This window comes from Cynocephalus volans, chromosome 1 (assembly GCF_027409185.1).
Source record: "Cynocephalus volans isolate mCynVol1 chromosome 1, mCynVol1.pri, whole genome shotgun sequence".
Classification (NCBI taxonomy): domain Eukaryota; kingdom Metazoa; phylum Chordata; class Mammalia; order Dermoptera; family Cynocephalidae; genus Cynocephalus; species Cynocephalus volans.
Window position 1 is genome coordinate 246084711 of NC_084460.1, and position 12787 is coordinate 246097497.

The 12787-nt window shown below is 38.6% G+C and overlaps 1 protein-coding gene across 3 annotated transcripts in view; it reads right to left on the bottom strand.

Annotated features, from left to right (window-relative positions):
- Positions 1-12787, bottom strand: part of CCDC141 (coiled-coil domain containing 141) — a 167743-nt gene that overhangs the window by 50895 nt on the left and 104061 nt on the right. For all 3 annotated transcript variants that reach the window (XM_063088574.1, XM_063088567.1, XM_063088560.1), the window contains exon 8: positions 10311-10483. In XM_063088574.1, coding sequence (XP_062944644.1) covers positions 10311-10483 — 173 coding nt within the window. The remainder of the gene's footprint in view (positions 1-10310; positions 10484-12787) is intronic.

The following is a 12787-nucleotide window of genomic DNA, read 5'->3' on the forward strand; positions in this document are numbered from 1 at the left end:
TACCAATCATCTTGCTTACCCTAGCTAGTTCCTATTTCCCTCTCTCTATGTCCTCGACTAGGTGATCACAGCTTGACTGGGCAGTAATCAGTTCCCTTTCCCCAATTCCCCATTGGAATATATCCACCACACTCCTGCTCCCAGGGCTGCCCCTATCCTTTTCTATTCCTTCGTAGTGAAAGTCTAATCTGCAGGTTACCACCAGCCTTGATTCCATTATTTTCAGTTAGAAACTTTATATGATGATTCCAGACTTCTCTCTTGAACATTCTAAAACCTTTTAAAATATGTGTAGCATGCATAATGGCAGTTTTCTCAGCCCCTGAACAGCAGGTTGTTTGATCAAAGGAAAGATATGATCCCCTTCTTTAGCAGCAATTCTTACATGAAGTGAAAATAAATTAATCAAATTCCATCAGTCACCTGGGAATGAGTCCTATTCCTTCACAGTCACATTAAATTAATGATAGGACAAGGACTGATGGTGGGTAACAGAAACTTGGTTGAATTAAAATGGGGTGCCCTGTCATTCTGTTCTGATTCTGAAGCAACACTGCTCATGTGCTGCCTGATTGGGTGGCCGAGGGGCTAACAATGGGCTAATAAACCTCTAGCTCGAACAATCTGTGCCTCTATGATTTGCACTGGAAATATTGATTGACTTTTAGGTTTTTTTCTATAAGAATAAACTAGATGGTGCCTATCTGTAGTGTGAGCATGAGGTATGTCAGATTATTCCTGATGTCGACTTTGACTTTTCCAAGCATCACAGATACTCAGAAATGACAGACTGTGAAGGCTGCATCAAACATTTGTTACACACTCTGTAATGGGAACATTTTCTCCCTTATTCATTGAGCCAGTAGAGGGGAGGAAAGAGGGAAGAAAAAGTGATCTTTTTTTTCCCTCAAAGACGTACTGACTTCTGGTTCAAGAATAGACTGTCCTATTGACTGCAAGGAAGCAGATGCCTTATCTTTGCATCTGTCCTAAATTGGTGCTGGAGGAGGGGGGCAAATCCCAGTGTTACTGTGTTCTAATGATTCTTTCTGGAGAATGGCAAGTTGCTTTCAAACCTTTCATAAATTACTATTGGCAGCCCATCTGGATTAGGAGCTGAACCAGATGGTAAGCACTTGACAGCTTACTCTATCTCATCAGGAAGGATCAGCTGACCATATTTTTCTTTTTGTCTTTGGGCAAATTATATTTTGAAAAATAAAAAAAGAAATCTTCCTTATCTTTAGCTTGCTGCTTCTTTTAACAGGAACCTGAACAGCATCCCTTCATGTTTATGATTGTCTGTATTTTGGAGGAAACAACTGCTGCTGTCTAGTCTTCATCCCTACTTTGAAAAAGTGCCATTTGCACTATAGAAGTAGAATGTGTATGTTTTTACAATAACCTTTTTTCTGATTTGTTATATACTTTGAAAATCTCTCCCCATCAAACAAATCTCTCTCTCTCTCTCACACACACACACAGACAACACACACACACACACACACACACACACACACACACACACACACACACACACAACATCCCTTTTGTATATACATGACAGTGAAGAAACAGAAAGCAGAAAGTGGTGCTGAAGCTACAGGGCTTCTGGGTTCTAGTCAGATGCATGTAGAGAGAGAAGTTCCATTCCTGTTAGGCCATAGAGACCAACACACATCTTATGTGAAGGGTACCTCAGCTAGGATTCTACCTGAAACTATAACAGGGATGGGATTCCCTCCTTGTAAAAGGAGGTTGAAATATGCTGCAACCAACTGCCACTAGAGGTCATAGCATCGACATAACAGGGTAGTCAGGAACCACACCAAGCCCTCTCTTGGTTTCCTGATTGCATCTCTGAGAGCCACGATATCTCCATGGGAGCGGTGTGACCCTGATCAAACAACGGAAGATGACTGATTCTGGATTGGAGGCATTGTGAGTCCAGGCTGAAGTCATTGAAAAGCTATTGCTATGGATTAAAGTGTCCCCCCAAATTTCATGTATTAGAAATTTGACCCCCATTATAACTGTGCTAAGAGGGTGGGAAATTTAATTTTGGTATTTGAAAGGTGGGGCCTTTAAGAGGCGATTGGTTTGTGAGGACTACGCCCTTGTGAATGTATTGATCCATCTATGAAGTAATAGGTGTGGTTCTGATGGTTTTAAAAGGAGAAGAAGTGAGTAGGTTAGCTCTCTCTTGCTCAACCCATTCTTAGCATGTTGATGCCCTGACTTGCTAAAGAGAATCAGCAACAAGGAGGCCCTCACCAGATGTGTTCCCTGGGCCATGGACTTGCCAGCCTCCAAAACTATAAGAAATAAATTCTGTTCCTTTATTATAAAGTACCCAGTTTCAGGTATTCTGTTATAAGCACAGAAATGGACTAATTTGACTGTTAAGGAGAAAAGATCGAAGAGGATAAAAGAAAACAAAACAAAGCCAAAGAACAAACCCTTCCCACTCCAAATGAGTGCAATCCAAAATTCAGACACATGAGGAAAAGCAATCCCAGGACACCCAACAAGTGAGAGATAAATGTACTCCAGCTGAAGCGAAAATAAGTAAATCAATCCAAAAATGACTTTAAAATGAATATGTCTGAGATTATCAGAGCGATAAGGAAAAACCGACAGCCATAGTAAAAAGCACAAGAGACTCTGAAACAAAAACATTCAGAAATAAAACAAAATTGGATGGGTAAAATACTAATAAAAAATCTTAGAAATAAAAACAATACAGTTAGTAAAACTAAAAAAAAAAAAAAAACAATCAGTGAATTAACACAAGAAAATGAGTCTGAGGGATTCACCGAGAGTGCAACACAGAGAGAAAGGAATGAAAACTATGGAAGACAGTTAAAAACCTGAAAGCCAGACTGAGAGGCGCCAACATTCTTCTAGCAGAAGTTATAAAAGAGGAAAAAGGGAACAGCAGAAAAACAGTATTTAAAAAGAAAACTGCTGAAATTTTCCCATGATTTATGACATAAATATTCAGAGAGAAAGGGCACAGCAAGAGGTAAACAGATAAAGACACTCATTTGACACAGTTTGGGAAGTGTAAAAATATATTTTAATGTGTTTCTTTCCAAAAAGGTTTTCTTTTGCAGTCCTCTTCCTGCCCCGAACTCACCCACAGTTAGTATTATACCATATATACAATTTTGGTCCTACTTTTTTACCCACTTGACATCATATTATGAGGATACTCTCTGTCTTTACATATTATTCAAAAACACCATTTTGATAAGGGTTTAGAATATTATGTGCTTGACCTTAAACTTTGAACATTTCCCTATTTTCTGGGAATATTTAGGTGGTTTTCAGGTTTGTGCTATTATAAATAGCACTGTGATGAAGCTCTTGTTTCATAATTGTGTCTCCTCACATCACTTCCTCCTTCTCTTCTACGTTCCCTTCTCCCTCAATTCTCTAATCTGAGGGAACTCTTCCTCAGTGATCCAGGGCAGAGGTTTCTGCCCCTTTAGTCAGCCTTCCTCTGCAGACTCTGCAGTTCCAGATCTTCCTACTCCGGGATCCTTGCTACTTCATGACATCAGCAGCATCATGAAGGAATAAATTCATATTGTAGTGAGTAACTTGTAGGTATTTTACAAGAACCTAATGTTCTTACTCCTGGCTTTAATGGAAAGCATGAAGTTTTGGTGCCTTTCACACTACTAGTTTCAGAATGATAAAAACCTTAACAGTGTTATGAGGCCCAGATTGCAGTTATGACATTTACTCATCCTCTAAAATGAACAATATAGGCAAAAATGTTTGGAAAGTGGCTGAGTTAATACTGTCATAAAAACTCAACTTCGTAATTTCCTAAATTTCAGTTTCTGACATTTACCCTCTAAATGCATCGTCAAACTTTTTTAAAACCATTTTTTTAAAGTTCTTAAATGCTTGGTAGAGTTTTTATAAAATGCAATCACACATGAATTTATTAGGCAAAGGAAATTTGTTTCTTTGTTTTATTGTAGGGTAGGGATTGTTTTTGTTTGCTTTCCACTTAAGATCTTTTAAAATATTTTCACTATGATGGGAGCTTTTCTTTAATGTCATGCCAGCCCCTTAACATTTCAAATCAGGTCACCTAGTAAGTAAATACTAAGCTAAAAGAAGTTTCCTGAGTGGTTTCAGCCCTCAAGGTGCTATCATGGCCTGGATGAGATGATATTGTCCCAATGAAACAACTAAGTAGTAATCCAAAACAGCACAGAATAAAAAGTGAAGCCATAAGATAGATGTGACAAATACAAAGGAATTCAAAGAAAGTACTATGAAGTAGGTATTGATTCTCTTCATCTTGGCTTAAAGATGTAGACCCTTCACCCAACTCAGCCTATCAAATTCAACAACAATTTGTGGCCCTCTCAAATCTCACTCCTTCACTTGACATATCCTAATGGCTGAGTTTAGGATTGTGTCTTCCTTCTTTGAAGAGGTGTCCCCAACACCCACTGTCCTCATGGCTCCCTTGTGCCTGTAGCACACTCTCTTGAAGTACAGCTTCCTGCCTGACTAGACACTAGTAGTAGGTTCTAGAGATTCAGGTCCATGTTTATATACCTTTGACTGCCCTTTAGGCTCAGTGATGAGATACTTATATGTATGTTCAATAATTTTTTTTATTGAACTAAAAGAAAGAAAAACTTTGCACAGAAGGTGGGACTTGAGTTGAAATTTTGCAGAGAAGGTGGGACTTGAGTTGAGACTAGAAAATAGATGGAGTACATTATACCAAAAAAAAAAAAAAATCCATGTTTCCTAAGCAAGCAGGCTCCTTGTTATTGATTAAAGTTGAATGAAAGGAGTAGAAAGACAGAGCTGGCAACATGACAGAGAGGTGCTGACTGGTATTCAAGTACTTAGTCTACCTCTTATTGCTGTGGGACAGTAGGGCCAGTTATTGAACTTCTCTGTGCCTCAGTTTCCTCATCTTGCAAAACAGAGGCAATGATAATAGTAGTACCCATATCACAGGCTGGTTTTGAGGTTTAAAGTCATTAATGTATCTAAAGCACACAAGTGTTTGCCATTATTGCTAACGAGCCACGAATGCTGTGGGGGGTTAAATGTGCCCGAAAAGTTCATATATTGGAAACTTGACCCACACTGTAACAGTGATAAGAGAGTGGGAAATTCAATTATGGTATTTGAAAGGTGGGGCTTTTAAGAGGTGATTCGATTTTAAGGACTGTGCCCTTGTGAATGGATTGACCCATTCATGAAGTAATGGGTGTAGTTCTGATGACTTTAAAAGGAGAGCAAGTGAGGTTAGTTCTCTGTTGCTCGACTCATTCTTCCCATGTGACACCCTGCATCACTGTAGGGAGTCACCACCAAGAAGACCCTCACCAGATGTGTTCCCTGGACTTTGGACTTCCCAGCCTCCAAACTGTAAGACATAAAATTCAATTCTTTATAAATTACCCAGTTTTAGGTATTCTGTTATAAGAAACTGAAACAGACTAATCCACCTAGCACTTTGCTCTTGTCTTATGCTCTATTCTTCCAGCCACCCTCTCCTCCAGTCACACTGTCCTTCTTTCTCTCACACCCTTGCTGTTGCTCTGCCTGGTCCACTCATTTCCCAGCATAGTAGCTTCTTCTCCTTAAAGAGTCCGTCCCTGACTGCAATGTCTAAAATGTTCCCCTCTCCACAGTCACTGTCTCCCATTTCACTTTTATATTTTTTCTTAATACTCATGGCTTAGAACATATTATTTAATTTATTTGTTGATGGACTATCTCTTGCCATCAGAATATAACAGCATGAAGACAGACATTTCACCTATTGCATTATATGTTTGAGAGCATCTCATTCACAAAAGATACTTAATAAATATTTTTAACATTATCAAATGAATAAATGAGCCATGTTCTGGCTAAAGTGCATTATCACCCACAATATCAACCAAGGGAAATAGTGATAGGCAACAGAAATGAGAAATGAAAATCATGGGAAGAGAAAGCAAAATCCCAATGAACTCCTGTTTTTATTTCTCTGTAAAATAAGACAATATGAAGAATTTATATTAAGGAAGTAGTAAGTGTTGAATCAAACAGATAATACTTAAAATTATGCTGAAGCAAACTGTCCAGTCAGGATAAGGTTTATAAGCTTAAATCCTCCATGACAGGGTAGAATGAAAATTAGTAGTCTTTTATGTAGGGAGAGAAATTGAGTTAATACTGAAGCAACTTTACTTGTAAATCCTAATTTTAGCAAACAGGAGGTCGCTCGTTTTTGTCTCATTATGGAAAACTTTACCCTCACACAAGGTCCCAGACCCAGCATTCCCAATCACTGCAGCTTCCTGCGGCAGAATAAATGCAGAATTCTACTCGGTAGCAGGCCACCTTTGGTCTCCTTTAGACTTGGTGCTCAAGGATGATGCTTAGAAAAAGATGCAGAGGGCTGAAAGCCAGGGGCTTTCAACTTCACTGCAAGTCTGTTTGACCATCATCACATACTATTATAGGTAACTTGCATCATAACTAAGTGCAAAGGAATGCACTAAAATGCCTTTAAAATTAAATTGTATTTAAGTGACAGACATTATACTCTGAAGAGATAAAAACTATTTAACAATGACTCAATTATCATCAGATTAGAGGCAAGAAGTAGAAAAGACAAAGAAACATGTAAATAACCACTATTTATTTTGTGAGCCTGCTCAAACTTCATATGTATTTGATTCCAGGATAGAAAAAAAAGTGTGGGACTGTTCCTAATAAGGTAGTAATTACAGAAAAGAATGACAAGGGTCTCGGATTTACTGAGGAAGCTTCATCTCAGATGAGTGTGATAAATTTTTATCTTTTCTATTTCAAATATAACGTTCCTCAGGTAGTGAAAATAAATACACTGATTTAGTGCAGCTGACTCTGTTGTAACCATGTGAAACAATCATGTGACTCAGCATTTTGTTTTTAAAGCTCTTTGTATAGAAGGTAAAAAAAAAAAAAAAAAAGTGAAGTAATTGTTTGTTGGGCACCCTCTATGTGCCAAGACTGTTGCTATCTCATTCAATGAAAAAAAAAAAAAAAAAACCTCTATGAAATGTACTTCTCCATTTTACAGATGAGGAAACTGAGGTTCAAAGAAGTTAAGTTTAAGTCATGCGTTGTTTTTGTTCTCAGAATGTGTGTAATTAAACTCCTTTGCTATTAAGTCTTAAGTTTCTTATCCATGCCAGTTTTCAAATGTCTGCTAATAGGAACTTCAGTGTTTTGTTTCCTAGTAGCATGTCTGACTTTCAGAAGTCTAGGAAGTTATTGTGATGTCCAAAAACATGTACTTTTCTTTGTTGAAATTTGCATTTATTTCCACTGTCACCATTCTAAACTCTACCTTCACTCCAGTAGTAGCTGCAACTTGAAATCTCCATCTTTACGTTCTGCTTCTTTCTTATGATGGTGATCCAAGTCATTGAGCAGATGAATCATTAGGTGAGGAAGGGAAACAAATCCCAAATGGAATGCATGGGATTGAGGTCAGTAGCTATGTGTGGCTGTCATTTGCAACTGAAATTCTAATGCATTTCAATTCAGTTTTTAATGGATTTCTATTCTACATCTACCTTCTGAATCAAAAATGTTCTTGCCAAGAAATAATTTCACTTTACCTTCACTTCCTCCTGCAAAATGGAAGTAATATTGATTTGTAAAATATTATGAAACCTCAGGGCAACCAATACCTTGGAACTACTAGGAAAGCTTATCTATCTAAGATGTTGACAGAAAGCATACTGCTAATTATTTTTTTAATCCAGTTATCTATTAATTCAAGTTTCTTGAAATGGTCCCTAATTATTGCTTCCCCTATTAAGACCCAGTCTACACCTGAACAACAGAACTATAGAAGTCCCTTAAAAATATATATATGTATAAATTAAGACTAGAAAGAGCAAAGAGGCAAAAAGAATGAGACTAGTTAAATAAATAAACATGTCAATCATCACAAAATGGATGGATAAAAACTGTCGATAAAACACCAAAGATAGAATATATATAAAATAAAAGCACTTCTCTTATATTGAAGTATTGAAAATAAAGAATTACTGATTAGAGCAAACAGGATAAAGTTTAGCAACCATACATTGTGGCCAGCTTTCTAACTGCAGGAGTTAAGCATAAAACTGAAAAGAGACCTTCAGTTTTTGGCCAAGAAGCAGGGACTGCATTTACTCTCACTCTTTAAACAACTAGGAAAGCAAACCAATATATGAAGCAATCATTTTTATGCGTTGGACAACAGGTAGCACAGGACAGTGATCCCTGAGAGAAGGAAGACATGAGATGATCATTATGATTTCATCAGCTTACTGCCTGGGAGGTAATTTCCAGACCAAAGCTCAGGGAGATGAAACCCAAACAGAGCCTGAAGCTCTTGCTGAGTTGAGAAGTCAGGATAAGACGTCAGGGAAGCCAAGGCACCTACAATTTATAGGACAGGGTACAAGATAGGAAGGAGCAACACGGAGACAGAACTCCAGAGATGTGGGGAGGGGACTTTGGCTGCATACTGATCTACCTATGCATGAAAGGAACCTTCCCAAGGCCAGGGCAAACACCATAAACAAAAAGTATCCCAAACAGAATAATAGTATCTGTCTGTGCTTTGAGACCCACTTGCTAAACTGAGATGGGACCATTCCCCAGTTATAACTGGAGACCTTACCACTTAATCAAGTCATCAAATGGCTCAGATCAATGTCCAATAGGTACCTGAAGTCCAGGCACAATAAGTGCCTGAGCCACCCCATAGGATATGTTCTGCGTGGCCCAAGGCATTTATACATCCTAGAAAAATGGACCTTTAACAGGAGAAGGGAAGGAGGAGCTCTTGTACCCACACTTTGGTCCCAGACGAGAGCACATCGGGACTCCTGGAGCCCAATGGATACCACCAGTACCTAGGCATGGCTTGGAGCTAAAGAAAAGAAACTTAGTAGTTACCATTATTATTGTTAGTTTTTTAAAGGGGATATTTATTTGCCCTTCTCAACTTTTTGGCACTTGCTGGAAGACCTTGGATTATTTCTAATCTTAGTTTTTACATGATTCCCTAGAAACCATCACAAACCCTGGATTAAATCTCTCTGTCTGGATTCAGACTGACTTCTGGAAGGAAAATTCCCCAAACCCAAACTTACCGAAGCAACGTTTTAAACACATCTGAAACAGAGCAGAACAAGGGTTTAAACAGAAATAAAAATTTTTTACTACATTCCACCAATTTTATTGTTCGTCAAATTGAATGTCTTTGAGTTTCAAGGAGATTGTAGATATGGAAGATGAAAAACTGAGTTTAACTTATTTGCACAAATCTTTTTTGCCTCTGTCAAAATGTAAGCCCTGCCCTCATTTCTTCCTAGCCAATGCCTGTTTCATGACCTGTTCTCTCAACTCGCCTTTGTCTTCCAATCCCTGTTCTTTCCCATACTTTCCTCCTGCATTCTCTTTCTGTTTCTTATGGCCCTTTTCTCTCCTCATGCCCACCCAACTCTAAACTCACACTGATGCAGCCACTGAATGTGCTCATAAAAACAACCCACCCAGCACACTGTCTAAGAGCATGAGGCATAGGGCCCATGCACTTGGATTCAAATTCTGGCTCTGCCACTAAAAGGCTGTGTGACCTTTTGCAAGTTACTTAACCTCTCTGTGTCTCAGTTACCTTATTTGTAAAGGCAAGCATTAATAGTATATGCCCTGTAGAGCTACTTGTGAAGATTAACAAGGTCATGCACCTGAAGCTCCTGGCACAGTGCCTGGCACATGGCAAGCTCTCAATAAATGTGAACTATTATTATTAATAGTGTTGCCTTTTACTTGGGGTTCTGCTTGAGGAGCCACCGAGGTCATAAATAAAAGGGAATTCTGGTACTTAATTTTTTTTCCAGAGAGGAAAAATGGGACAGGATAGACTCAAGGCTCATCTCATGAGCTAAAACAAGGAGACACCCATGAAGACACTAGGATGTGAGAAGCCTTGAGAACTAAAGCTCTGTTTCTTATTTCGTCCATTCACTTTCCCCTCCTCAAAATGTGTAGAGAGAAGGCTTTAGCATCTGGAGTCCTCAGGCTCAGAATATGGCCTCAATTCTGGATGAGCAACACTGGGTTCAGAATCACCATTGACCAAAATTCAATAGATCTTTTTAAGCCGTATCATAATACGGCAAAACATCAGAAGCAGAAAAAAATATAATGTAACTTACTTTCTAACAGGTTGTGGAAACTGTGAAAAAGCTTGTTACACTGAGGAAGAAATAGACTCTACTCACCTGCAGGAGTCTACTTGGCTGATTAAGGTTTGTCCCTTTTGAAAAGCATCAGCTGTGCAGTCTTTAATTTCTCTGTGTAATTCCTCATGCCTTGCTGCCAAGACAGGCAGACTTAAACCCTCTGATTTAAGGAGCTTAAGGTAAGCTTCAACTCTTCCAAGTACATCAAATGCCTGCCAAAGAAAACATACTTTCATTTTCTGCTTTCTAGTTTAAAATCTACATCGATGTGTACACAAAACATTAGCAATTAAACCAGACCATTCAATTTATTAGTTTGATCATTCGAAAAATTTTTTTTTTTTTACTTTTGGAAAACAGCTGTATAGTTTTAAGTCTCCATTTAGGGAAACTGATCATAGCTTAGTTTAGCATATATAAATGTCAACACCATAAAATTACCAAAATAGTTTACATTGAGAATCTATATATACAACATAGACAGTTATAACTGTATAGAGTTTGGAGAGTCTGCTTTATTTTTTGCACATTTTATACTGTATACAAATAATGGATGAGCTATTTAAAAAATATTATATAGGCTTTCATGATCTGCATATTTCTGTATACTCAAGAAATTACTAATGCGCTTTGCTCCTTTGCCTTTTCATATGTAAGACCTTCAGCCTACTCCATCCAAGGCATGCATTTATCTACATAGGAGATTAGAATTTGATTCTGAGGCAGTGCAAAAGACAGACCAAGGTAATATTTATCTTCTGACATGCAAAATAAGATAATGCAGAAAAAACATAGCCTTGCATACCAAAATATTGTCTCAAGAGAAGATTTTTAAGTTCCTTAATTTTTTTCTTTATTAGCAGATAAGCAACTACCATGGGGGATTAAGCTTATAAAATTAACATAAGAATAGAGAGGAGCTATCCATTTGTCGTTAAGGCTGAGTTGGCATTAGATGATGGAGTATATGATATAAAGACAATGAAAGAGGACCGTGGTAATATGAGGAAAAAAGAGAGAACTCAGAGTACAGTGGTCTTCATAGATCGCCTGATACTCCATCTCTGAAGTTTGGCCTGGAGAGCAAGAGATGAGTTAGGCACATTGAAGAAATGCTGAACAGCAAGGAAACGCTTGCCAAGTTCCCCTTTGGCACCACTGGAAGAGGCCACCTTACAGAATGTTCCACACCAATCTGGAGAACACTCCTATCACATTAAGCTTGACAGTGCTGCATAGTCAGGCAAGGGCCTTGAAGTCTAGCCTTGAAGCCTAGCCTTTCCGGGTCTTGGTTGGAAGCCAGTGAACTTGGCAGGGCTCACGAGAGGGTGGAGGAAAGAACCCCACAGAATGCTCTAGGGAGAACCCCAGACCATGAGAAATGAGAACAGGTGGGCTCATGAGTCCAGTATCACTGAGACCTGAGAGAGGCCAGAGGAGCAAGCTGAGCTGGTGCTGAGCAAACCCAGTTCAAGGCACAAGTAGAGGCTGCAGCCATGGAGATGTGTAAATGCACCTGTTCCTGTGCCTGGCTGCATCCTAGGAAGGGAGTTTTAGTGGCAGAGTTGGAACTGGACAATTGGAATTTACAAATGAAATCTCTCAAACACTGACTTAGTACTTACATGTTGATATTCTGTTCTCTCACCAATGTCCTCAGTCTTCCAAAATTGCTCTTTCTATTTATTTAGCATGTTTAAAACAAAATCATTTCCATTTATTTAGCAGCTAACAGGAAGTGATAATAACAATACGTACAGATGAATGAGAACCATGTGCTTGCTTCTATACTGTGTACTGCACAATCGCTTCTCAGTCAACCGACAAATAATGAATACCTGCTGAGCTCTAGGCACATTGTCCTCAACAGCCCAGAGAGGGAGCAGGAAATCATTTCCATTGTACAACTGGGAAAACTGAGCCTCAGAGAGGGTAAGTAAATTGCACAAGTGACACTTCTACTAAGTGGCAGGTTTGGGATTTATACCCAGTTTTCTTTTCTGTCCCAGAGGACCCTGCTCTTAAATCTCAGGCTATGGTTCCATGTGGCAAAGGACTGCTACAGGAGGCTTAAGAAATAAGGGGTATCTCAGAGAAGCCTGTAATTTTGGGTGGAAAAGGTGGGATTTTTCAAACTTACCTTTTGTAAACAAGCACCTGCCTTTCTTATAGGTAAGAAAAGATACAAAGGAAGGTTGAGTGATTTCTCTTATGCTAGAGGACAGTAAAAGAAAGAAAGCTGTATTAAAGAACATTGAAACTGAAGAACTCTTCCTTATCTGATCCTTTTTTCCTGCAGTTGGCAACAGAGCCAAATGCAACCAGCTGATATTAGAAAAGAAGATGAGTTTATGACTTTCTCCATCCTTCCATAACTCATTGAAATATCATTTGGCAATCACCACTGTTTCTGGAATTGTGTTTTATATTAAAAAGATTTTATTGCTTATTTTGAAAAAAGGGGAGTCTCTTGTTAATTGAGGATTGGTTTCAAAGTCAATGCCTAAAGCAAAAAT